Here is a 25,890-nt window from a genome sequence, read left to right on the forward strand (position 1 = left end):
ATGAGAAGGCTATTGTAAAATTTATTCAACAAATAAAAAACCAAGAGATAATTCTAAAATCACAATGAAATGTAATTGAACACCATGAAGTGCTAAACTAATTACCGAATTTGCTCCAATACGTCACCTTTCGATACAAACCATCACTAGTTTTTCTTTTTGCGACTTATACGGTAAACATTATATTATTGATTTTATTTTTTAAATATGACGGATTTATAACAAAACTAAGACAGAAAATAATGTTTCAAATACTTTTATATTTAATTATTTGAATATTCACTTACAATATTAAGACAGTGACGATAATAGAACTTAAAGTTACGTTAGCGGAAAGGTAAGGTAAAGATCAATAACATGACCATAGGTTTTTTGCAGGATACTTTACTATCGTCTGTGACGAGCTTCAATAGTTTTAAGTTTACGTTGTACTTATATTTATCTATAAAAAAATTACAAAATTAGGTTTTTTTAGATACATTTTTATAACATACAATCTATAATCAGACCTTATTTCTTCATTATTATTTTGCTATCTCCATATCTTTCTCTTCTTTTTTTTTTCTTCTGTCAATTCTGTTATCTTTTTTTGATGTTTTTTAAGCCTTTCTAGAACTTCTTTTTCTGTTCTTCGTATTTTTCTGGGTTTAATTCACCTTGTCTTTATATCGCTTAGCGCGTTCAGCAGCCGTTAAAACCATAATTTGCTGCAAAAATATTAATTATTATTATTATTAGCGCCACAAACACTTACCCTTAGTTCTTCCCTTTACATGACCGATCATAATCACCATACCACCACCATAGTGAGAACCATGACTACAACAAGCGCCAACACACAGGCCAATGCTAAGGTTTACCTGAGCACATGGTACAGCTCTAGGGATTTCGGCAAATTTCCTGAAATTTGGTACCAGTTACCTGTACCAGAAACTTTTTTTTAATGATCATCACCACTATATACCTAGAGATCTCTCAAGCATCGCTGGCAATAAGTACTGAATTTTCCATTCATTGGGCCATACGAAAGATCCTATTAAACTTTATTTTTGATATATCACAATAGCCCCTAAATCAATTTTCTAAATTAATTTCTTTACAAAAGGTACTCGATTAAGTAATTCGAAAGTAATTTAAAAAAGGCACTCGAAAGAATATTCTTAGTAGTAATACTGTCTGGTACTTTACGCTTATCGAAAGTAAAGATTATATGTGCCAAGAAATGCCTAGATCTATCATACAATAATGTCAACTGAAAATTAGCCTTGTGAACTATGCACCTAGCAATTCCATAACGTCACTTTTTGCTATCCACATATATGTAACGTGACGTGAAAAAGTTTAGAGATTATTTTTAACCATTTATAAAAGCAATAGATGACCAGTCCACACAATCTCACATTCTATACATGCAATATTCTAAAATTAATATTATAATAAAAAAAAGGACTACTTACCTACTGTGAAAATGCGCGTCACGTATGAGGAATGCCCACGAAATATAATTACTTCACCTCACAAACTTTTTGACACTGATGACGCTAGCACAAAATGGCGGCTTCAACGGATTGCGAAATGTTGCCGTTATAGAAAAACAGCATTATTTGGAAGAAATTCATAAAGTTGTAAAATTAGCCCGTGACGTTCTAGTGAAATTCCACTACATGCGATTATGTGGGACAGCATATTATGTCCTTTATTATATTAGCTTTTTTTTATGTATATTTGTGAATAATAGTAGATTTATAAAGGTGTAAGCTTCCAAATGAATGCTGCCACTAGTTCACGCTGAAACTAGTCCAGGTATGGATGGGACACGAAAATTACACATTTTTTATGAAAAATAATTTACTGATAACTATTACATCAAAAACTTTGGTTATATATGGTTTTCCATTGTATAATTAAATAAAGAATTAGATTATATCAGATAAATTGTGCAAAAGATCCTATATATTTAAACATAAGCGTTTAAAGTCATAGGACAGTGACATTTTAGTTCCAGCAAACTATTCTGAAAATGCCCACTTGATGTTTGTATGACCATAATATCCCGCATGTTGATCATAAGGGGCTAATATCGTAGAGAAAACTATATAGATATCGTCATATCTTTAATATATGTCATAAGATGAAAGATAGATGCGTATTAAAAATACACTAGCAGGAAAGATATAAAATATTCGTATACATTACAAGACATAAAAAAATATAAAAATAATATACTTAGTTCGCTTTACAATCACGCCGCAGTCTCGACAGTCACTTTTGCCCATGGATTTAGTAAGTAGGTACCTACTTCGTGCTTTTTGCAATATAAAAAATGCGTTAGATAAAATAGATCTTTAGGGTATGGATTTAGTAAGTACTTGTTCATGATTTAGGGACACTCAGTATCATGATTTTGAATAGATTCACATTCGCAATCCCGATTCCAGAATCGATGGTATTCTTGGTCTACCAAGAACACCCACCAATTCTGGAATCGGCCCCTTTATACAGCTGTTCCGTGTTTTGGAAGTTTTGCCCTTGGTATGCCTATGGTTCATTTTATTCAGTTAACAGAAAGTTATAGACGCACCGTCATATCAATAGTCGTATCATCTTTATTTGTGTATTGCAATAATTATTATCCATTTTACTCATACAAGAAAGAGATGTGTGTATTAGAAATTCATGAGAAGAAAAGAGACAGCGCTGATCTTTTGTCCCTCATCCATCATGTAACTACCCGGCCCAATCTGTCACTTTGGTACTAATTTCTTGTCAAACTACTACAGATATTAAGAACATTACGTACGGTAAAATGGGGTTAATAGGAAGAAGTGTAAATATCAAATAATTTAAGAAATTGTTTCTTAAAGATTAATTATTATATAATTATTAATTCTAATTATATAATATAATTAAAATCTTTAAGAAATTATATGATATTTCCACTTTTTCAGTAAATTTTATATTTATAAGCAGCCGAAACATCTTTGCAAATGTTACCGTCGCTATAAATATAGGACAACATTGAATGTTTTTTTTACTGAAGTTGGATTTCATACCTATTGACCCCATTTTACGGTATGTAGTTACTATCAATATTAGTCTGTCAAGAAAAAGAAAAAAACATGGAATTTAGGTACTTACATAGTACCTCTACGGAGTACCTACTAATTTCCTATTAAATTCCATGATACAGAGCAATATTATCGTTAGTATCACACCATTCGATGACAAGTTGATATATCGATGTTATCAATATATTTTACTATAGTACATACACTATCGATAGTGAAAAGTAATATTGCGGAGCTTATTTATAGATTGTAACGATAATCTAATCGTTGTCATGGTTCGACAGTATTGATAGTAATGCTTTTTTTTTAACTATCGATCATTGATTATCGATCGAACGAGCGGCAACAGTAGGTACCAACCTAAGCTAGGTAGCTTAGGTTGGCAATTATTAAGGTAGGTAGGTACCTACCTTAATAATTGGCATTTGTCAAAAATGCAAATTATTAATTTGCTCTTTTATTTACCTAGGTACTCTTTGCTTGCTTTGTTTTTTTGAAGTTACAAAACGATAATATTTTGATTAATAGGAACCTAGTAAGTTCTTTGCAGGTTTTTTTTTCTTTATATTTCTACACACGACACGTATTGAATCCCTCTACAGTTGTTATACTCATATTATTGATTTCAGGAAATATACAAGTTACCTAGGTGTCTTTGTGATATTGGTGTGCATTGTAAGAATAGCCCCCGTGAGGATAAATAGAAAAGGATTTGGAGGATCGTTTTATTATGGCTTTGGCTTTGCAAAGGCGTGCTAATGTAAGTGTTTAACATTAGTAGGTAAATGTTGTACCAATAACCTAAAAAAATGTTCAATATTTGTAACGATTATCACTAAATTAATGATACAATATTTTAATACAATGACAAATCAGTTTAAGTCATACTCATATTAGTCAAAATTAAATATGCTCACTTGTTTGTGATAGCCAGACTTTAATCGTGAAATGACTTTGATTCAAGTGGAGACCTTCTTTCCACAGTATTAACAATCCACAAATGATTATTTTTCACACAGAAATAGTAGGTAGAAGAGATTCTGAGATAAAATCTTATGTATATCAACCATGTTTAATATTTCAGATTTTTCTACTATGTATCTTCTATATTATCTATTGTATCTTCCATCCTGTGCTTCCATCAAATCAATATATGATGTAAAATTATTACAATTGTTTTATGGTAATTTCAGGTCAGATTACCACCAGAAGTGAACAGAATTTTATATATAAGAAATTTACCATACAAAATATCAGCTGAAGAAATGTATGATATCTTCGGGAAATATGGTGCGATTAGACAAATCAGAGTGTAAGTATTATAGTTTAGTTGTACCATTTTAAACATTAGGCGATAGGTGAATCATGCTTGAAAGTGGATAATCTACGATAGGACATATCTTTTCCCCATTGATGCAAAGGTTTCTGTGAGAAACTGAGTTCGACCTTATATACAGTACATTACAAATTAAATAATTTGACATTGTTATATATGAACATGGTAAAGGAACTAAAAATGTTTTCAACTATTGTGTAAATATGAATGCATGTAGTTTTTAAAACTACAATTTTTTTTATATATAAATGTTTATTTAAAATTAATTTTTAATTATTTCTTTTCAGTGGTAACACTCCAGAGACTAGAGGAACAGCTTTTGTAGTTTATGAAGACATATTTGATGCTAAGAATGCATGTGATCACTTGTCTGGTTTTAATGTTTGTAATAGATATTTAGTTGTTCTATACTACAGATCTAACAAAGCCTTCAAAGGTATGGATATTGAGAAGAAACAAGAAGAATTAGACACTCTGAAAAAGAAATACGGAATATCTACTGATGATCTGCGTAAATAAAAAGAGTTTAAAGTCATATTCTAAGTCATTATTTTATTGGGCTTACAATATCTATATTATACTATATCTATTATATATGCTATGGCTAATTAAAGCCCATAGTGCGGCTAGACCCAGGTCCAGCTGGTCTCAGTTGGTAACTTCTAAATAGGTATAGTTAGCATCATTCTGGGTAAACCTAGCTACAGCTAGCTGGCCATAGATGGTGAAATTTCTATCACACTACAATATTTGAAATTGACAAAAAGAGACAAAACTTATTTTATATTTTAACTTTTTTATCCCCTGAACTGTGGTCAGCCTTCAGCAGCCATGTGAGTGCTACCAAAAAGTCATTACTACACAAAAGTCATTTTAATCTAATTATGTGCCATGGGTACAAATCAAGAGCTACTCGTGTGTATTTAGTCTATATGCGTACCTGTAATGGTTTAAGAGAAACACGATTTTGCAAAACGGTACTCCACCAAAAATATCAGTATTTCCATAACCTGAACACGCACAAATTATATTTTCGCGGCACATATTTCCACACACCTAAGCTACCTGATGAACAATATTTGTCTCTCCGGTTATTAGATTAAAATTTTCTTGCTAGAACAACGTTACTCTAGCAGAAATCGTTTTTTCCATTTAAAAAAACTACGACATTCACAAACGTTTTATGCCGGTTTTAATCAGCTATGTATGTGACATAGCTGATTAGGCACTAATTATAGGTTCTATTCATATTTCTGTAGGAGACACTTTCTAGCTGGAGTAACGCACACATTCGCGTCGGCATGTGTCTGAGTACGGCGACAGTGTGGAACCGGCATAAGGTACTTTTTAACCCGAAATTCCCACGGGAACGAAGTGCCGGGGCGCAGCTAGTTATCTAATAGATTAAAAAAAAACAAAGAAATATCTTAGTGTCACTCTTTCTGGTACGAGCATGAATTTAATACCTAAGTACTTTGTACGGAGTACGTACTAATTCCATGGGTACGTCGCGACCACCACCTTTGATTTTAATTCTCATTAGGTACATGAACAGAAAACAACTAATTGTAAACAGAGAAAGCTATAGAACCCCCATGGAATTAGTAGGTACTACGGAGTACCTACCTATTAATTCCATGAGAACCCCTTCATAACTTCATTTCGCTATCGAGGTCAAGAGGCTAAGATTGAGTGTCCATGTACTATGTCATGTTTTAGAAATCACTCCCCTCTTATACTTTCGGGAGAACACAAAACGCACAAAAATCGGGGAATTACTCGATCCAAGTGTCTGCTAAAAAGTGGTAAGGCTGCAATACATGTTCATTCGTTTTTGCGGCGTGGTCACAATAGGTTTCTATTTTCTAAGGGTCACAAGCAGACGTCGACGTTATATTATGGAGATACGCGTTTAGTCTCTAATAATTTTTAGTCACTCTCCTATTTGTTCGATTTTGATTTTGAAGTCATTATCTATACGGCAATTACCAATTTGTTTCTATAGTAATGTAATTAAGATAATGTGTGTGTAGGTTATGCAAATGTTTTTCATTAAAAGAATGTTCATCCCACTATGCTGATATATATTACTACGATATTTACAAACTAAAATAAAAAGTAATTTTCCTCTCGTCGTTCTCCTAAAAATTGTGATCAAGTGGAATGACGAAATGGTGAATGGGTATGAACAATTAGGTATAAATTAATTAGAAAAAAGTGATTAAAAGGCATATGAGTGACTGTTTTCGGCAAGGATACCATGGACGATAACCACAAATTTTAACATAGATTTTCAATATTTTTTTATAAACATTTTACATGTAATTGATCAATAATTATGTCAATTATTGAATCATTGAAGTAGTTCATAAATACTAACGACAAAGTATCTTGTAGAGATACTTTAAATCAAAAATGTTTTACTGTAACAGCACACTAAATTTTGTGAACAGGTTCAAAATAAATTGATTCAAAGAAACAGCTTTTTATTATGTATTTTAATTGGCATTGTGAGTAATGAATCAAGTAAAATCGATCGATTTTTCATTTCCATCACTCCTGATGTCATTCCTCTCAGTTGCTTATTTTTAATACTTCAAAACAATATAGTGTAAGTTTTACATTGCTCTAAAATTGACCGATGATCGAACAGAGATGAGAAGTGCCGTAAACTGTAGAATAGTGCGGTGCCGAAGTCGATAATAATTTATTTTAATAGACTAGTTGTTTGCCGATATTCAGGTGATGCGCGTGGCTAAACAGTCTGACACATAGTCTACTAACCCTCCCCCTTCACATCCTCCCGTAATTAGAGCGAAAGGGACAACTGTGGCTTGGACTGACTTTACCTACAAAATTTTAGCGAAAACAGAGTCCGTATTTTAGTCACCATTTTCCTTTCCAAAAACAAGTCCGATAGATGTTTACAAGGACTTTCACTGTGCCTGTCTGTTTTTTGTTTTTCTTTGATATCTGATTTTTTGAAGGCCTTCATAAAATAGGCGTTTGAATGGAGACATGCTCCTGTTATTTCCTCTTAAAGTATGTTTTAACAGGTTAAAGTATTTTGCTGACTGTGATTATAAAAAACTACAACTAAGAATACCAGCTTTTATTATTTTTCAAGTGCATACATAAAAGTTACTGTTTTGCCCATTAGGAAGGCAGTCTTTATAAGATAAAGTTTAAATAAGAAAAAAAAACTACCACAATCTGTTACTATTATCAAGGTTGATGCTCTGATTTATGTGGATAAGAGTAACAGCCATAATTTAACTGCCTTTATACTTTCGTTATATATGAGTACATTAAATATTGTTTCTTACTAACTAATAAAAAAGGGGCGTGTCGAAATAACATTTGAGTGGTATGTGTACTTATAAATAAATGTTTGACATTATGCTAATAGAGTATTACAAAAAATTTAAAACACAACAATAAGCAATATTAATTTCTTTTCAAAAGAATGAAATCATAACATTAAATTCAGTTCAGAGACTTAATTTAAAATACCTTAGGTATACACAGTCCGACTAATCTAGTCTAAAAGATATCACCTAAAATGATTAACAACATATGAAGACGTACATAGCATACACTCTGTTCCATTATTACTTTTGATAATCGTTATTTATAAGATATATAAGCAAAATATACACTATGGTTATTTACGAAGCGGAGGCTAAACGTGCTCTATTTTCGGCAACTAATTGTTTGTTCAGATATATGTCCTCGTCTGTGGATGTGTCTATAAGATCTAGTGTAAGTAATGGTTCGATTGCATTCAATGGATCCTTTCCAACGTCCTTACATATACCAACAAATTGTTGGTCAACACACAATTCTTGAAACCTAATACAGTCTTCTACAGTCCAGTCTTGATGTAGAGGCCAAACGTCTGCAAAAAAGAGTATTTTAACTACAAGCTTCTTAATATAATAAAAAGAAATATTGTATAAAACTCGCACATAGCTCATTCTTAAAAATAATTGAATACTTTGATTAAAATAACCTTACCATATAAACGAGCCTTAATGGCTTGAGGGGGCAATGACCGCGCCAACGGCGCACCCGACGGAACTGGACGTAATGCCTTATTTGGGAATAAAGCCAGATCTCCATAATCACAGAAATAAACTGACACCATTTCCGATGAGACAGTACCTGCTACCGTCACCCTGCAAGAAAATATTTCAGCTTATTTAAGAGATAACATAATTTGAGTATTTCAATTACTGTGAATGTGTGCCCGTTCCTGTATTTGAATAGAGAAGTATGCAAGATCAGCTTGTTAAGAATATGTTGAATATTTTTTACAAAATTTAGTTTAATTTCTATCATAGCATAGGGTCTTCTTGAGACATTAAGAAAATCTAGATGGCTACCCTAGGGGAGACATGACCACAAAGTTTAAATACACATTCAATTTACCTATACCACGACGAATCCTTTTCATAATAAACAGTATACAACTCTCCACTGGCCGGATTTACAGGAGCATCGGATTCCGACAGTTTTGGACATTCCGCTTGTAAAGTCGACATCATGCTCTGCAGAGTGTGCCTAGTACTGTTGGGCTGGACCTAAAACAGGAAAAAAGTTTATGAAAAGAAAAAGTTTTGTCTAAGTATTTTTTTTTCCAAATGTGAAAAACAAAATAAACGAGCCTTATATCTACACAGCATATAGGGCTCGACATTGGGTGACTTATTTTTTATATGTAATATGTGTATGCTATTTTTAGGTTTCAGGGTGGTTTGTCAGTCGGTCACAGACAAACTGTCGAGATATCACTGACTAACCACAAAGTTCCAAGGGTTGGCGGCCATGGCGATGTAGACGTCGAAGCACTGACCGGGCGCGGGCAGCGCGGGCGGCGGTAGTCCCCCCCCAGCCCCGCCCCGCTCTTGCTCCACGCTCGACGCCGTCCGGAAGATACGCTCCTTCTTCTTGTTCAACGCTTCCACTGGGTTTGGCATCTCCTTTTCTTCTTCCTTCTCTTTACCACTGCGGAAAGAAAGTTACAAGCAGCTATAAGTACTAGCTGTTGCCATGCTTTGTCTACGCGAGTCTCAAGGGGACAATACTTTTTCCGGAAAAAAATAAAAAGCTAATTTCCTTATCTATACTCTCTACTAATTATGTTTAAATTTTATAAGATTGGTTAAGTAGATAAATTGTTAAGAAGATCAACTAGAAGTAAGTGAAATCTAACTTGAAGATTGGATTACAGACAGAGACAATGGGACAGGTGAAAGTAAATAAAAGCTTGTAGTATTAGCAAGGATGACGAATTTTTATTAATATACTTGTTCATGGATATATTAAAAATATTCTTATAAGTTTTGCCTGTACGCATTTAAATACAGAAGCATTCGTATTTATCTTCATTGATTAGCATATCAGTATCCGTAAACAATGAATTGAATACGGTGAACGTCTGTCTAATATTTGTCATTCGACTCATCAAAAATTACCTATATAGACGATATAATTAAAATACGATATAATTTAAACTTAATGAACATTTGCTTTGTTTCCTTTAAAATGTGTTTAGTCATACGTAACGAAAATTAATAACCGAAGCATTTGTATTTGTCCAATTTTCATTATTTTTTCTTTTCTTTTATGTATGTGTTATAGGTACTTACCTAAAGAACTATCTATTGTATGATTTGTTTATTGAGTGACAAACTGAATTCAGTATAATTTCAAACTTTAGTGGTTACCTAAATGTTTGTAAGATATTTTTATAAGGGAATGAAAAAAAAATGGATATGGAAGGTTATGCACTTACTGCTGCAGATACTCGTACTCCATGAGGATAGCGTTGTTGACAGAGGCGAGGATGCTCTGCGGGCCGAGGCGCACGAACAGCTCGACGTGGGGCGCGGGCGGAGCGGCGGGCGGCGCGGCGGGCGGCGCGGGCAGCGCGCGGCACACCACTACTGTGTCCAGCAGCATCTCGCGCAGGCGCGGCACCAGCGCCGCCGCCGCACGCTCCGCCGTTCCCAGGCGCACTTGGATCGCCTGAACGGAAACAATTACTATCCTACTGACTCTTGAATTTACGTCTATCTGTGCCAAATTTCATCACAACTGATGGCCCAGAAGATTTTGAGTTTATACATTGCAAACAAAGAAACTTTGGATTTAAAATTTGACATGAGAAACTGCCTGTGAAGGTCTAATTTCTGAATAAATGCTTTGACTTTGAATATTTTTTAAGGTATAGGATTTTTGTCACGCATTGAACGCAATAATCTCATTTTTGTGCGGCTAAAATGGCCTTTGAGTTTCGCAACTCTTAGCGTCTATTGTAAAGAATGAAGACGTAATACTATATGTATAAAACGACAAACGAGCAAGCGTCTCACCTAATGGTGACTGCAATACCAGGGGCATTATTGGCATCACATGTTTCCTGAATCCTTATCTTATAATGACAAACTTTTGTGTTTCGTTTAGTGTCCGCCAAAGTTATTAACATGAAAGTTCGCATAAAGGATCTTACCACTTCGTATGTGTATAGTAGATATTTTATAACAGTCACGAAATATAAAAAAACCAACAATGTTTTATTTGTAATTTTTAAGCAAAGTGAAAAATATTAGAAATTGTTATTTACGAAAAAGTTAACCCTAAAACCATACTAGTTATAGCATAAAATAATTTTACTATTCTAGCACAAATATATTGTGTCAATTTTATCGTCAAATATCGATTTTACAATCACTGAGAAAATTTTCCATGATAAACGTAAAGTTTCCCAAATTTCTCAACCAGCCCGTGACTTTTCATTGACTTTTCCTGATCACCAGAGAGCTTCCCTGGCTTTCCAGAAAGTGGACACTCTGTCAGTATTGTTGTAAATAAGTAACCTGAGCGGGATAGGCATTGAGCGCCGGGGAGAAGGTCTGCAGCGGCACCAGCGAGGAGAGCGGCGCGCGCAGGATGAGGCCGCTGTCGATCAGCTGCGTGCGCACGGTGCCTTCGCCGTCCAACCCGCTGATTATCGTGCAGCGCACCCTACCCAATAATATCAACCCTTCATTTTTGTCATAAATGTTTGTTAATGAAAACAATTAATAGGATAGTATGAACAGGAAAGGAGTATCAATGGATATGGCAAATGACAGAACGAAATGGAAGGAACTTATATACTGCGACCACACATGAGTGGGATAAGGTCAAGAAGAAGAAAACAATTAATGGGATTTTAGTTCAGAGTCACTTGTAACTTTTACTTTCACTTTTAGGTAATGCATTAGTTAAATTAAAAGCAAGAAAATATATAATTGGCTACTTTAGAACTATTCACATTGCGACCTAAACTGAATTGCATCGCAAATTCGTACCATCAACTTAATTTTTTGTATGAATGAGATTCATTTTAGGTTCCCAAATTGAACTGAGTTGCATTGGAATTTTTCTGTAAAAGTTGATGGTAGGCCTGCTGATACTTTTTTCTAATGTCGAACTTGTTTGACAGTGATGTATTGTGACGTCACGGATTTTGGAGTCAAAATGCATTTCTAATATACTAAGTAGTACTAAAAATGAGTAAATCTAGCAAATAATAACACTGATCACTTAAAGTGACATTTCATGTTGTATTTGGTTATTTAAATACCTATAAGCATTTTATTCTATGCACAGTTAATAAAAATACCATTATACAATAAAGATCTAAACATATATAGGGACATAGAAACAGGGAAGCGACTTGTTTTATACTATGTAATAATTATTTTTTTCAAATCAAAACTTTTTTTCAATGCAGATACTTCGTGTCTTCCAAAGATAATTTCTGTCTTTTTTGTGCTTTTATATAAATGAAAAGTTTCTTATTTCGAACTGCATAAATAAATAGGCACATAAATCAAAAGAAGCAGAGAGAATGAGAACATAGTGTCTGACCAGTCGCCGTGAATGGTGCGCACGATGTAGAGCGCGGAGGCGGGCGGCGGCGCGGGCGGCGCGGCGGGCAGCGGGCGGCGGTAGGGCCCCGCCGTGAGCAACGCCAGCGCCGCGCGCACCACGCCCGCGCCTCCCGCCCGCGACACCCACACGCGCCCCTCCTCGCTCACGCAGCCCACCTCCACCTCGCACGGCTTCTATACCAATATATACATACATATTACATTATTAGCTGCGCCTCGGGCCTCCGCTCCCATGGAAATTTCACGTTAAAAGTCACTGTGCTATTCCAGATTATATTCTACCCGTGTACCATCCGTCCAGTAGATTGTGCGTAAAGAAGAACCAACATACTCATAGCTCAGTCTCGTTCCTAACCACCGGTCGGTCGCACGTCTCCGCTACCTCATTTCCAGTGCTCATCAACGCAAGGGCCGCACGATGTTTACTTGCGCACGGTGCAATAATAATGTCTCGGATGGTGTAACCTGCAGCGGCTGCAGGCGTCAGTTCGATTTTTCATGTGCGGGAATATCGGAAATAAATTTCCGTAAGCTCGGCGAACGCAGAAACAACTGGCGCTGCTCTGACTGTAAAGGCGTTTCTACTCCAGTGACGCGTGACACAAATGCGTCTTTGCAATCGCAAATTGAAGAGATGAAAGCTTCGCTGGCGTTTATCACACGACAGCTGACACCACTGGCAACATTAGTGGAAGATGTTAAAACTATTAAGGCCGACTTGGCACATCTCAAAGACTCAACTGAAATGGCTCATGAATCAGTGAGGCAATTATCTGACTCAGTGAAATCTATAGATGATAGAGTGAGCTGCCTAGAAGAAAGTCAAAACAGCGTTTCCAAAATTAGGGATACTCTGACTATGATTCAAGATGACCTGCGCATCAAGGAGCAATTGGCACGGTCCAATAACATAGAAATAAAAGGAGTTCCCTTTAAAAAATCCGAAAACCTGTATAATCTTGTCTATAAAATCGGAGAAGTAGTGCAAACTCCAATCCGTAAGGAGGATATTAATTACATTGCCCGTGTTCCCAGTCCTCAGGGAGACTCCCAGAAAAATATAATAGTGGCACTTCATAATAGATACACAAAGGAGGAATTTATTGCGGCCGCAAGAAAGCACAAGGGACTCCAACTTAGTGGCCTAGGTTTCTCAAGCGACCTCAAATATTTTATTAACGATCACCTGACCCTTCATAATAAATCACTACTTAAAGAAGCGAAAAGATTGGCATCTGATAACAATTTTCGCTATGTCTGGGTTAAGCACTGTCAGATTTTAGTACGGAAATCAGATACCTCACCAATTATTCGTATAAAAAACGAAAACGATCTACAAAAAATCAGCAGGGAAAAAGACTGATCACTTTTTATTACAGTATATTTTTTGTCCATAGTTGTTTCTATAATTGTTTTTATTTGCAAATTTTAGTTTCACTTCTGTATATTTTATTGATAAATCATTGTGGGTTGGGAAGCCCTGTCTTGCACTCAAGCCGGTTTTTTACGCAGTCATGGCCTTTTGTATTCCTTATCTCTGCGCTATTCATGCGTTCTCGACCCGAACGTTTTTACAACTCATATTTAGTTATTTACCTTATTGCTTACACCATAAAACTTGTTACCGATTGCTTTAGACTTAGTCAACAGATACAATTTTCTTCTACATTTATCACTTACTTAATACAGATGCTAGTCAATAGTATTGTAAGTTGTATAAATGTAAAAGCAAAGATTCTTCATACGAAAGCAGGTGTAAAAGATTTCACTTCCTACCTTTGCAAACTAGAAGGAAAGTCTATGACTGTAGTTATTTATTAAAAATTTTATTAGGTGTAATAGATTGTCCAGAACTTTTGGAAAAAATTAATATTAATATCCCAAATACTTCACGTAGAAGAAACAAACTTTTTGTATTACCTCCGGCTTGCACTAAGTATAGAAAAAATTCTTTCTTTTACAGGGTTCCTAAACAATGTAACGCTATGTGCTCAGAGAACAGTAATTTAGATATATTCAATGCAAAACCTAGGCACGTCAGACGTTTATTTGAACGGGACTTTTTCTCTTCCCAGCCCACAACTCCTTAGTTGTTAATTTTTAGTTGTTAATTAAATTATCACTCAGTATCCTAATTAGTTATGATGTACAATTAAGCTATTTGAGTTCACAATGGCGTGAGTGTGCCTAAACTGGTTTAAATTTTTATATATTTTTTTTTTTTTTCTTATATGTGGAAACTTGTTAATAGTTTAGTTCATATTAATTAGTTATGATATAGTTAAGATAAACTGTTAGTTTCCCAAATAAAATAAAATAAAATAAATAAATAAAATAAAATAAATACATCATCACAAATTTTCGCATTGATTATTAGGATATAATAAAATCGGAAGATGTACCTATGTTTGATTTATACGATATGTAGATACGCTGAGGAACTGTACTATATAACAACATTTAAAAAGCGTATTTTAAATATTCTAATATTCATGGATGTAACTTACTACAGTTAGATAAGATCTTATTTTATGCTCTAGCCAAACCATAAAATCTACTTTTAGGCGGCTTAATCATTACGTCCAATTTTACGAGTAAGAAAAATAAAAATATTTTTTTTTTTTAATATCAAGAAGGCAACCTTATAGACTTATACAATGTAAGCAATGCCGTTTGTTGGTGAAAACAGATGACTGAGGTACCTGTGCCATACAGACAACCTTTGTAAATCAAACACGACATGTAAATAATTATCAGACACCTTGGGACTTAGTACCAAGGTCTACCTCTGGTAAATCAGACACGAACATGACATATCAGGGACTCGCCTTCTTTACGGACGGTTGAGGAGAATGGGCAACGATCCACGCATATCCAAGGCGGGCTTGATGGAGTGTAATCCGGTACATTAGCACGCACCTGCGTGACGGTGAACGCGCCGGAGATGCAGAAGTCGTGCACGATCTCCTTGTTGAGGTTGAGGTCGCGCTGCGTGGAGGTGTCGTAGAGCACCAGAGCGACGGCGGGGTCGTGGGGGTCGGGGCGCGGGCCGGGCGCCGCCACCAGCACCTCGCCCGGCAGCCGCCGCCGCACCAGCGCCGCGCCCGCCTCGCTCGCCGCCAGCTCCTCCGCGCCCTCCAGCCGGCACAGCACCGCCTGCCCACACACAACACTATCGTCTTCGGGGACTCAGGCAGACAGACACATCCTACATTCCTAAGTATTACCTACACTCATTCGATCTGTTATTTATACGTTTTAAACCTGTTTTGCTCTGAACACTTATGAAACTGTAACAGATATATATTAGCGGTTTAACATTTTTCTATAAACTCAGCCTAAAACGTCGAAAAATGTGTAAACATTATATGTATTTTACATCTCTCATAATCGGTAAATAGGTCCTTATTACCCCCAAATGGGGCTTGTAAATGACCAATTAGTGCATGTAGCTAGAAAAGCCCTAGGGCGGTAAGTAATTTAAAAAAAAAATACTTCACTCTTTCAAAAAGTTCGCGCAACCATCATACTGGCATAGACATCATGCATTCAGCCCAATGACCAAAGAGGTGGCTTCGCTATTCATATGAGTATAACAGTCATCAATTTTAAATAGGTATCGAACGGCAAAGCTCAATTTCGTTTTGAAAAAAAAATTAAAAAGTTCTTTACTTGGTTCTTTTTAATGAAAATAGGAGGGAATAGAAAACTTTTACTTTAAATATTGTTTTTGGGATTTTTTATAATTACGTTTTTTTCTACTTACCTCACATTTGAGATGTAAAGCAGAGTAGTTAGCTCGGGTGTAAGCTTCAATTGCACCCTCGAACTATAGGCGCCCTAACTGCGCTCGTGCGCCTAAATATCTCGGGTTGCAATTGATGCCTTACAGCCCTTGGCTACTATTCTACTATTAATCATAACATCGCATAATATATTTAGCTATTACATATATATTTTTTGCTTTATGTGCAACAAAGAATTTAGTATTTTATACAAGGACCCTTTTCAATTTACCTGAGCGGGTAGTCTCCTAAACTGTGGTTCGAGAATCTTGATCTTATTTAAAGGAACAACATCGTCATCGCCGTGATCGCCCAGGAATACTGTGGCGCAATCTTCCTCTATCTCTAATATCTTAGCCCTTTGCCAACCACCATCGTCTAATTTCACAGCGTACCTATAAAATTGATCCAATACAATGTCTGAAGAAAAATTAAATGTGCTGACTACTTAGTAACTTTCATAGAATTATTATTTGACTGTAATTAGTACCAGACTTTAATTACTAGATCATTTTCCAACTTGAATGTACCGGGGTTTGAACACACCACCTATGGAGATCTCTGTAGTCCGTCATCATGTTTCAAATCTGACCTTGTTCCAAAGATTTTTATTAAGTATAGTTGTAACTCACCATGCATTTTTTATTATCATCGACTTATCCACAATCGTTCCGGAATGGTCATAATAATTACCCATATCAGCTAGTAATACTTCGAATATATCCTGTAAAGTATACAGCTTATTACAAATAACATTCTACACCAAATAAGATCTACACTGAAAAGCGAAATACTTTGAATATTTATATAACAAAAGTGCATTAAGGACACGTGTGCCATGGCTCCATTCGTTTTTAAAATTTAATTTTTTTATCTAAAATATATTGAAGTATGAAAACCAATGTATGACAGAAGTATCGACAAATTTCAAAATATTTGAATTCCACGTACGCTATATTGGGGTCCAATGATCCTTAACCAAATTTCTAATGTCGAATTAGCTACAGTAATATAAACATTCCAAAAATCGTCTTCGGGGAACTGAAGCGGCGGCAAATCATTATCTTTGATATCGTCCAATACAATCGATTCTTTATATGGTAGTGGTACTTCCTGCAATTAATAAAAATAAGCAGTAAAACAAACTTTCTATACAAATTGTTATAGAAAAATATTAAAATCAAATTATGTTAGTAATAAGTAAATATTTATACACACCTCTTTGTTGGGTAGAAGTACGAGAAGCCCATTCACAACTCTATCTTTTATGATTTTAGGACAATTTTCAACCAACTCCTGCCAGTTACCTGGTAAATTCTCTCCAAACTTTTCTCTATAACAATTGAACTTTGTTATACATGTATTGTAACGATACTTCGGCACTTGTAAAATTATGTAATACCGAAACATAAAAAACAACATGGACTTCTAAATATTTTGAACAAAATTAAATACGAGAAGCTAATTAAATACGTTTATTTATAGCAAGTTCCGCTGATAAATATATCCTGTTGATTTATACAATGTTTATACCTATTCTTAACAATTCATTTATTATTCAAAAATAACGACACGCGAGATTAAGCCAGCGAGGGATACACGCAATTTCGCGTCCCGCACACGCGTCGGATTTGCCACAGTCAGAGTGTGACTAGGAGATGTCCGTTAAGGACGCAGGTAATGCAGGTTTTACTTCGAGATTTTTCTTCGATTCTTTTTTTGGAAAGCAATGTAACGCAGGCGAAGCCGCGGACAAAGGGTAATTAAAAATAATGATTGAAGTTCTTTGCAATAGTAACGTAGCGGTAGAGACCTGTACAAATGCGGCACAGTGCTGGCCCAGAGCCCCGCCTCGTGCTCCGCCAACAGCTGCAGCAGCCCCGGCACCGCGCCCGCCGCCGCCGACGTCGGCAGCTTGCCCGTGTCCGCGCTCTCGATGCTGGCCAGCAGCTTCACCGCTGCTACTTCCTTCGCTAACTCTTCTGACGGCGAAGAGTCGGGATATGAAGAGGCAGTGTATGACGCCCCGACCTACAACAGAATAACGTATCATTCATGCCAGATTTTTAACAATTCTTAAATAACCATGATGTGGTTTTGCTTTTTTACTTATAGCTAGGTAACAAGCAAAAATATTAAAAACAAAAAACCCGCCTGCTTAAAAATCCTTGCATTGAGCCTTTTAATTTGATACCCACATTTCGAAGATTCGAAAAAATAAATTCGAAAAAAAAAAATTCAAGTCCGATGGCGTTGCAGAGCCGCCATGTTTTTTTAAAGTCGTCTATCTAAGAACACTCGGGCAGCTAAGACGAATGTAATGATATGTAAATCCGTTCAGCGGTTTTGGAGATATGAGATAATAAAGAATATGACATACACACGATATATGTATATACATAAAAGAAAAAAATATATGTATTATACATAACAATACCCTTCCTTTGCAGGTAAAAGGCCCTTCGTCGCGCAAATAGAGGACTGCAAATTTTGATTAACCTGCCGATATATAATAAACTATCTGTGCCGCGGGGCTTCGCTCTCGTGGGAATTTCGGCATAAAAAATACCCTATGTGTGATTCCAGGTTCCAAATTTCATAACAATCAGTCCAGTAGATTTTGCGTGAAAGAGTAACAAACATATATATATACATACACACATCTTCAAAAACTTTCGTATTTATAATATTAGTACCTAGGACGATACTAAAATTCTATTGGCCGAGGACGCTTGCACGCTCGCATCACTTGTGTTATTTTAGTTTTTAAGTTCACAATAAATATTTGTTTGGTATGTTTTAAATCACTTTCGAATTTATGATACTGAGGCGAGTGCTTCCGCTGTGTTATTTAATCTATAAGACTTTTTTATTGCACATAGTATATATAGTCTTACGTAGTTAACTTGGGGGATAAGAAAGTTAGGTGCAAATGCAAGTGGTGATACTGTCATTATTGAATTTTAACTGAAACTCAATCATGATATGCACTACACTTCAAGAGACACATTATCACAATTTCAAATTATGTCATTATCGGCCATTTGTCCCCACTGCTGCGGCATTATGCCTTCCCTATATTAGACGGATCAGGAGAATGGGCCATGAAAGCGGGTTTTAACGATTGCAATATTACAGTCGGGACCAACAGCTTAACGTGCCTTCCGAAGCACGGGGAAGTTCGAGATAATATACAAAACAACAAAAAGTGAGCTCACTTTGACTGTGCAGTCATAAATGACAGGTCCACGCTTAGGTCGGATATCGTAAACCTTATACACCGGCTGTGGCAATCCCAATTTGCGACATGTCCACTCCAGTTTTATGACTGATGTTGAGTTAGGAGGTGGTTCGAGATTATGTGCTGGGGCCACGCTTGTAACAGGACCACTATTTTCCTTAAGATATGAAATACATAAATGAATAAATAATACATACGAATAAATATGAATAAACTTAGCTAGCACCACGAAATTAGGATTTATAGTTTTCAGGTCTTACATACAAGTTCACACTTCATATAACATTCAGCACCACCAGAATGTTTTTATCTCTGAGGAGTAGAATCAAGAAACATTTCTAATATAAGCAATTTTTAGTTTAGCTATTTATACTTAGATACGATAGAATATATGATTAATTAATAGCCTTGTTTTGCTCTTTCTATAGCAGCTGTTAATAAAATGTAATAACGCATGTACGACATGTACCCCATGGATTTCTAACGGTAAGAAATACTAGCACCTTAGGAAATGTAAGTTGAGTAATGGACTATAAATTAGACTTAAGTCTCCATAGATAAATTTGAGGCACTCTGACAGATCTACTCTACTAATTTACACCAATTTTTAATTAAAGGTCTAGATTATACAGTGCTATTTTATTACATTTTCATTATACACATACAAAAAAGCAATTTTTTGAACAACAAAACTTACTAAGCATTCATTGTTAGCAGCTGGCAACTGCAATGGAATAAGGTCTACAGTATTAAGGCGATCTCTCAAATTTGACAGCCTTTGCGACGCTGAAACCTTACTGCTCTGTTTCACATCAGTCTCAGCGCGCGTGGAATGTTTAAGCTGCAAAAAGAAATATTACATTTATTACTTCGAAAAAGATCTGATACCTAGACCGAGACTCATTTGAGTGATAGGTAACAAAAATAGAAACATAATACGTAAATAAATAACTGTGATGCTAAGTATTGTGAAACGAAAGGTACCAGGTTAGAATCCAACTCGTGGACATGAGCTTATGCCCGCGGCTTCGCCCGCTTGAATTTCCCACGGGATCATTTATTTTTTCAAGATCAAAGGCACCCTATGCCCTTCTCCATCGTTCAAACTATATACATATAAGAAAAATTTCACGAAGATTTTGTAAGCAGATAAAGAGTGAAAAGGTAACAAACAAACAGCATGAAAAGGTAAAAAACAAACATACTTTCGCATTTACAATATTAGTTGGGACTAGGATAGTTAGAATAAGGATCAGTAGACCACAAATGCATTAAATAAAGAAACATTGTGAAATCGGCAATCTATTAATGATTTATCAGCTAGTCTGTGAAATGGAGAAGACCATGCCAGTTGCCATGGCAAACCAGTCCATTAATATCTCCAAGGAAGTCGTGGGTTATTCCACATAATGGCCACAACCCTCAGTCATAAGAAATAGACTATAAAAATAATTCAAAAATAATGATTGTTCACTGTTTATCCACTTAAGTATATGCTAATAATAATTATATATACATATATCCAATTAGTTAACTCAACCGCTCCATACACATGATATTATTCCCAATTAATGGAAATGCTATTCTATAAAGAAAATTAACCTATTTTTATATCATGTAATTTAGCTTCAATTAATCCGTATTGGATTACATGTGTAGTATTAATAGCTTTTGACCGCGTGATTTTCCTTCAGTGAAATATTTAGACTCTAACTGGTCTGGTTACCCCATACAAGGAACGTAAGGAACTGGTTTTTAGACCCAGCGTTGGGCTGTGCGTTAATATGTCAATCAGTCATTCAGTGTCTACTTTTAAATATATATAGATGAATCAATTTTATGATACAAATGAAATATTTTAGGATCAATAGTTGAACTACAGTTTATTTATAATATATATAATTTTATAACTACACCTATTAGATTAACAAAAATGGAGATACTTACAACATCTTCACTCGGTAAATCCCTAGGACTGGTGGTGTGGTAACTTTTAGTACTCGTATTTGTTCCACTTTTATCAGAGTGGTCGCTTAATGATCTCGTAACATGTTTAGAATTCGGGTGTGAATTTTTCGTTTCGTTCGTTTTATAATTAGTGCTGTATTTGGGATTATACTGCAAAAAAAAATTATGTTAATTGCATAAATCAAAAAAATATATAGGTACTTACTACAAACTGTTACCATAAATAACTCTATCCTGGTAGCTCACTCTTAACTAGGACAGAATGTCATGTGGCATTAAGTCCACCATTTTGTTCATGCTGTGAACTGAAAGGTTCTACATTCGCATCCTACTAGTGATCCAGCAAGCGGTAATCTGAACCATTTGAATCCGGTGAAGGAAAATATCGTGAGGAAACCTGCACTCCATTTGATATTTAATTCATCATGTAGTGTATAAAATGGAGAAGGCAATGGCTAATCTCGCCATCTTGCTAATAAAGTAGTTGTATGTGTTTCATTCCACTATATGCCCATAACCCTAAGCCATGAAGAAAAAGATAAAAAGACTGTAAGGAGGATTCCAAAAATATATTATAATATAGAGAATGTTATATTCTATTTCTTCTAATATGAATGGTACTTTTACAAAACAACCTTACCATCAGTGCACACAATTCTTGACTCAAGAGTTCATATTACAAGTACACTAGCGGCCTTTCCCAGCTTCGCTCGAATAAAATCATAATTAATTATACACCAAAACCTTCCTCAATCACATTATATATTGGTAAAACCGTACTGTTTTTGTATCTGGTAATTCTGGTAGTTTATCACGTATCATATATGGAAAATGTAAGGATTTATGTTTTGTCTAAATAAATTACTTTTAGATTCTTTTTAAATATCGTTAATTCACCAATTCTAATTTTAACACAAAAACTTCTTGAAAATGTAGTGCCTAACGCATAATGAGTCAATCCTAAGCAAAAACTCAACAAATGTAAGATAAAATGTCACAGGATGTTAAAACGAGATAGAAATAACCATACATTGGCCGTCATTGTTCCAATGTACTCAGCATAATAAGAAAAAGTACATAGTTACCTTGTTGCTGTAATAGTTATTGTTATTGTAAGATGTTTTTGCCCGGTAGTACTGACTTGAATACTGGTTGTTTGCTGGATAGGCTGTAGATTGATTGGGTTTCCTCCATGATCCTTGTTTCTTTGGAAATCTGTTCTAAAATAGCATATATAATTTTATTTACATAGCTATTTCTATTACATCCAGCCCTCACAGAGTAGGTGCGATACCTGCCGTAGTTTGAATTTGGAACGTAAATGAGACGCATGTGGTGTATACGGCCACGGCACGTATCCTGTCCCTACATACAAATACGACATGACATTTTAATTAGGATTCAACTCCGAAAGAAGAGAACCCATATGTTTTAGGTATGAAGAGCATTTTTATTTCTATTTTGATTAAAACTAGCTTGTACCCGCGGCTTCGCCCGCATTTAGTACATGCGCCCGCTCGTAATCTCGGGATCTAAGCGACGTATCGCGATGAAATATATACCAGATTTTAAGTTAGACCATATGCTATATAACTTCGAAAACCGCATCAAATTCCGTTCAGCAGTTTTTGCGTGATGCGAAAAAAAACATACAAACTTTCTAAAATTGTTAAAATTGTTTTGGCTTCTATTAGTCCCATAAGGACCCCAATATTTTTTTTTCTTTATATATATATATATATATATATATATATATATATATATATATATATATATATATATATATATATATATATATATATATATAAATAATATATATATATATATATATATACCTACAGACACAGCCCACATACAGTTTTATTATATGTAGTAAATTTCCAGTTTCCAATAAATGGGTCCAATAGTTTTCGTGTGATTATTTTTTATCAACTTCTTTTGTTTACAAAAATAATCTGCATTAAGAATTGTAACATAATTTAAAAATAACATTAGGCTTCTTAACAATATGAATATATTTTAATACTAAATTGAATATATTATAAAACCACACAGTATTTATAATGGAATTTATTAGGTTAAATTCATTATTATAACGCAACCTTGTAATCTCATTCTATACATGTATACTTACTGGGTGAGTTAATTTCAAATTGGTCTTCTTGCTTGACTTCTGCCGAGATACCATAGCAGCTATGTGCTGTGTTTCCTGGCTTGCTATAGCATCAACATACCATTCACCATTGACCTGTGTCACCTTAAATCCAGGGACATCCAGAAACAATTTATCCAAAGAAGAATAACCCAATTTCTTGAATGGTATAAATTCCCCTTGAAGTTCTCGATAATCTCCTGTAATTGAAATATATCCATATACATGATAGGAATTACAATAAAAGTTACACCATAAAAGCATAGCTTGATTAAATATTATTAACTATAAGTAGAAATAAGAAGAATTACTTACGATTACATTGTTTAATTGTAAGGGCTCCTTTAACCGATATTAGTGTAGCTCGGAGTGCTTGGATGACTTGTTCCTTATCTGCAGCCATATTAGCTGCAAAAGATTATTTTTATAAGTAATAGTTACTTACAAAACAGTAAACAGTATGGTTAACTTGGTGTAATTTTTAGGATTCCTTAACTAAATAGAAACAGAACCCTTATAGGATTACTTCCTTGTTTTCAACCTGTCATATATATATATATACTCAGCTGCAAAACATAAATAAAATAAATAATTATTAGGTAATATATTAGGACAAATAATACAGATTGAGCTATGATGCATGTAACAATGAAAATGGTGCATGATAGGTAGAATCATGTAGAAGAACTATTAGTAAGGTAATAAATAAATAAATTAGTTACGCCTTCTTCTTTACATGTCAATGGCATCTGACAACAAAAACAAGTCAAATCATGTTTTCCAAAAATGGGCCACCTTAATGGCTTCATTTCTGGATGCCATCAGATCAGCCCAGGTTAGTTAGTCTGTGAAATAGTTGTATTTAATCAATCTCAACACCAACTAATATTCAGTGATGGATTTGCCCTAAGGCCCAGTATGTCCTAGGCCAATAAATACACTGATGTAAATATGGATGTCAGATACTGGGCTGATTGATGTGTGCACTGAGAACGGTAGAAAAATTAATTGTAACTTCCTATGTATTAGTACTTTAATTTAATGTATTTATGTAATATAGCAGTCGGAAAACACAAAGTATAATAAACCGATATACCTGTCACAAATAAAGTTTGTTTGTTACTTCTTCTGGAAATTTTGCATAAATGTAATTTGAAGTATGGAGATCGACATTCCGGAAATATAACTGCTTCCGTGGGAAATACACACGGGCGGAGCCCGTTGGAGCTAGTAGTAGTGGGTAGCAAATTTTAGATTCAAAATAGCTACCTATGCTATTGACATCATGCCACTTACCCAAAACAGCCACTATAAACCGCCGGTATTTTTTGAGGGCAAGACCCAAAAACGACGAATGTAATCAGCAAAATATTACATTTCCAGCTTTTTTTTCATTACTCAGACAGTGAACTAATTTGTTCTGATAACCATTCTGAAAATATTAATGACGCGTAAGCAAAGCAAGAGAAATCAGTCTAACAACACGAACAAATTACAGACGGAATACAAAAATCACTTTCTCTATAAAATTTAAAGCTGTACGATTATGTATCGGTTGTAAAAAAAGGCGTGTATAGGTATCATTAGTTTTACCAAGATTTATAAACTAATGTTTTCAAATCTTTGCAAATCAACAACAAAAATATGTTTCACACTTGCACACGAATTCACAATCACAATTTCACGATCACGAAATCAAATTTTCTTGTTGACTGATTTCAAAACATATTTCGTTCATTCATTAGTTCACTTGCCAACATTATTAGATATGGCAAGTCGAATAGGGAGTATTACCTACTGCACGCACTTTTATCCCGCCAGAGTACAGCACCAGCACTGTGTGCTATTCTCTAAGATATTAGGTAGGTACACAAAAGCTTTGCCGCCTTTTGCTATGTCGATTAAAACGTTTATTTTAGAGTAGGTACTTTATTAATCCTTTCATTATGTAAGCATTCGTTTGTAAAAATATACAACAATGTAGCATATTCAGGTGCCGAAATATTGGGAAAAATCGTTGTCCATAAGATAAAAAACTTCGAAAACTATGGGATACGCCTTACGCTGTAAAATTTTCGAGCCAGTAAACGGTCGAAAAAAGCTCGGAACACTTTACACCACACGTGAAAACTCATTAAAATATGGATTTCATATTGGTAAGATCTTCAGTCAAATCAAAAGTCAAAATCAAGTTTATATCAGTTTATGACCACAGTTGACTAAATAATGCAGAATATAACCTAAAATAGTGTTATTATTTTCACGACCTTCAGTTTTCTCATGGTCTAAAACTAAAATCTTAAAAGTATACTCAAAGGCGACAAAGAGCTGCTAAACGTGCAGCTAAAAATCAAATATGTGTCGTCGTATATGAAGTTAATATAGACCCTATAGACC

The 25,890-nt window shown here is 34.9% G+C and overlaps 3 protein-coding genes and 1 long non-coding RNA gene across 9 annotated transcripts; 2 read left to right on the forward strand and 2 right to left on the reverse strand.

Moving 5' to 3' along the window:
- Positions 1-48: 48 nt before the first annotated feature.
- Positions 49-1,766, reverse strand: LOC128678788 (uncharacterized). Its single transcript, XR_008405683.1, has 2 exons — positions 1,458-1,766; positions 49-707 (listed from the first exon to the last, which is right to left on the reverse strand). It is a non-coding gene; the product is annotated as an uncharacterized LOC128678788 (long non-coding RNA).
- Positions 1,767-3,417: 1,651 nt separating this feature from the next.
- On the forward strand, positions 3,418-4,939 carry Sf3b6 (Splicing factor 3b subunit 6). 4 transcript variants are annotated; one of them, XM_053761538.2, is made up of 4 exons: positions 3,418-3,537; positions 3,698-3,828; positions 4,262-4,380; positions 4,692-4,939. In XM_053761538.2, exons 2-4 carry the CDS (start codon positions 3,799-3,801, stop codon positions 4,921-4,923), a joined length of 381 nt encoding a protein of 126 aa, XP_053617513.1. In that variant the 5' UTR covers positions 3,418-3,537; positions 3,698-3,798; the 3' UTR covers positions 4,924-4,939. The 4 variants fall into 4 exon arrangements, with proteins under 4 accessions (XP_053617513.1, XP_053617487.1, XP_053617504.1 ...); XM_053761512.2 differs by having other exon boundaries at positions 3,446-3,603; XM_053761529.2 differs by having other exon boundaries at positions 3,461-3,594; positions 3,696-3,828.
- Positions 4,940-7,501: 2,562 nt separating this feature from the next.
- tapas lies at positions 7,502-25,235 on the reverse strand. Of its 3 annotated transcripts, XM_053761052.1 has the most exons (21): positions 25,087-25,235; positions 24,790-24,925; positions 23,809-23,901; positions 23,476-23,693; positions 22,427-22,561; positions 21,321-21,491; positions 20,071-20,214; positions 19,351-19,530; positions 17,946-18,163; positions 17,351-17,465; positions 17,084-17,245; positions 16,765-16,856; positions 16,365-16,527; positions 15,267-15,503; positions 12,325-12,521; positions 11,286-11,433; positions 10,202-10,434; positions 9,207-9,411; positions 8,836-8,987; positions 8,422-8,582; positions 7,502-8,302 (listed from the first exon to the last, which is right to left on the reverse strand). In XM_053761052.1, exons 3-21 carry the CDS (start codon positions 23,894-23,896, stop codon positions 8,073-8,075), a joined length of 3,249 nt encoding a protein of 1,082 aa, XP_053617027.1. In that variant the 5' UTR covers positions 23,897-23,901; positions 24,790-24,925; positions 25,087-25,235; the 3' UTR covers positions 7,502-8,072. The 3 variants fall into 3 exon arrangements, with proteins under 3 accessions (XP_053617027.1, XP_053617032.1, XP_053617043.1); XM_053761057.1 differs by lacking the exon at positions 19,351-19,530; XM_053761068.2 differs by lacking the exons at positions 22,427-22,561; positions 23,476-23,693; positions 23,809-23,901; positions 24,790-24,925; positions 25,087-25,235 and adding an exon at positions 21,982-22,356.
- Positions 12,669-13,743, forward strand: LOC128679231 (uncharacterized). The gene has a single exon (XM_053761331.2). The coding sequence runs from the start codon at positions 12,766-12,768 to the stop codon at positions 13,708-13,710; it is 945 nt and encodes a 314-aa protein (XP_053617306.1). The 5' UTR covers positions 12,669-12,765; the 3' UTR covers positions 13,711-13,743.
- Positions 25,236-25,890: the final 655 nt, after the last annotated feature.

This window comes from Plodia interpunctella, chromosome 2 (assembly GCF_027563975.2).
Source record: "Plodia interpunctella isolate USDA-ARS_2022_Savannah chromosome 2, ilPloInte3.2, whole genome shotgun sequence".
Taxonomy (NCBI): Eukaryota; Metazoa; Arthropoda; class Insecta; order Lepidoptera; family Pyralidae; genus Plodia; species Plodia interpunctella.

Coding starts and splice junctions, on each gene's coding strand:
- Sf3b6 (XM_053761538.2), top strand. CDS start 3,799: ATGGCTTTGGCTTTGCAAAGGCGTGCTAAT. Junction 3,829..4,261: donor CTTTGCAAAGGCGTGCTAAT/GTAAGTGTTTAA, acceptor TGGTAATTTCAG/GTCAGATTACCACCAGAAGT. Junction 4,381..4,691: donor GCGATTAGACAAATCAGAGT/GTAAGTATTATA, acceptor ATTTCTTTTCAG/TGGTAACACTCCAGAGACTA.
- LOC128679231 (XM_053761331.2), top strand. CDS start 12,766: ATGTTTACTTGCGCACGGTGCAATAATAATGTCTCGGATGGTGTAACC.
- tapas (XM_053761052.1), bottom strand. CDS start 23,896: ATGGCTGCAGATAAGGAACAAGTCATCCAAGCACTCCGAGCTACACTA. Junction 12,522..15,266: donor GCGCGTTCACCGTCACGCAG/GTGCGTGCTAAT, acceptor ATATTGGTATAG/AAGCCGTGCGAGGTGGAGGT. Junction 11,434..12,324: donor CGCACCATTCACGGCGACTG/GTCAGACACTAT, acceptor ATTATTGGGTAG/GGTGCGCTGCACGATAATCA.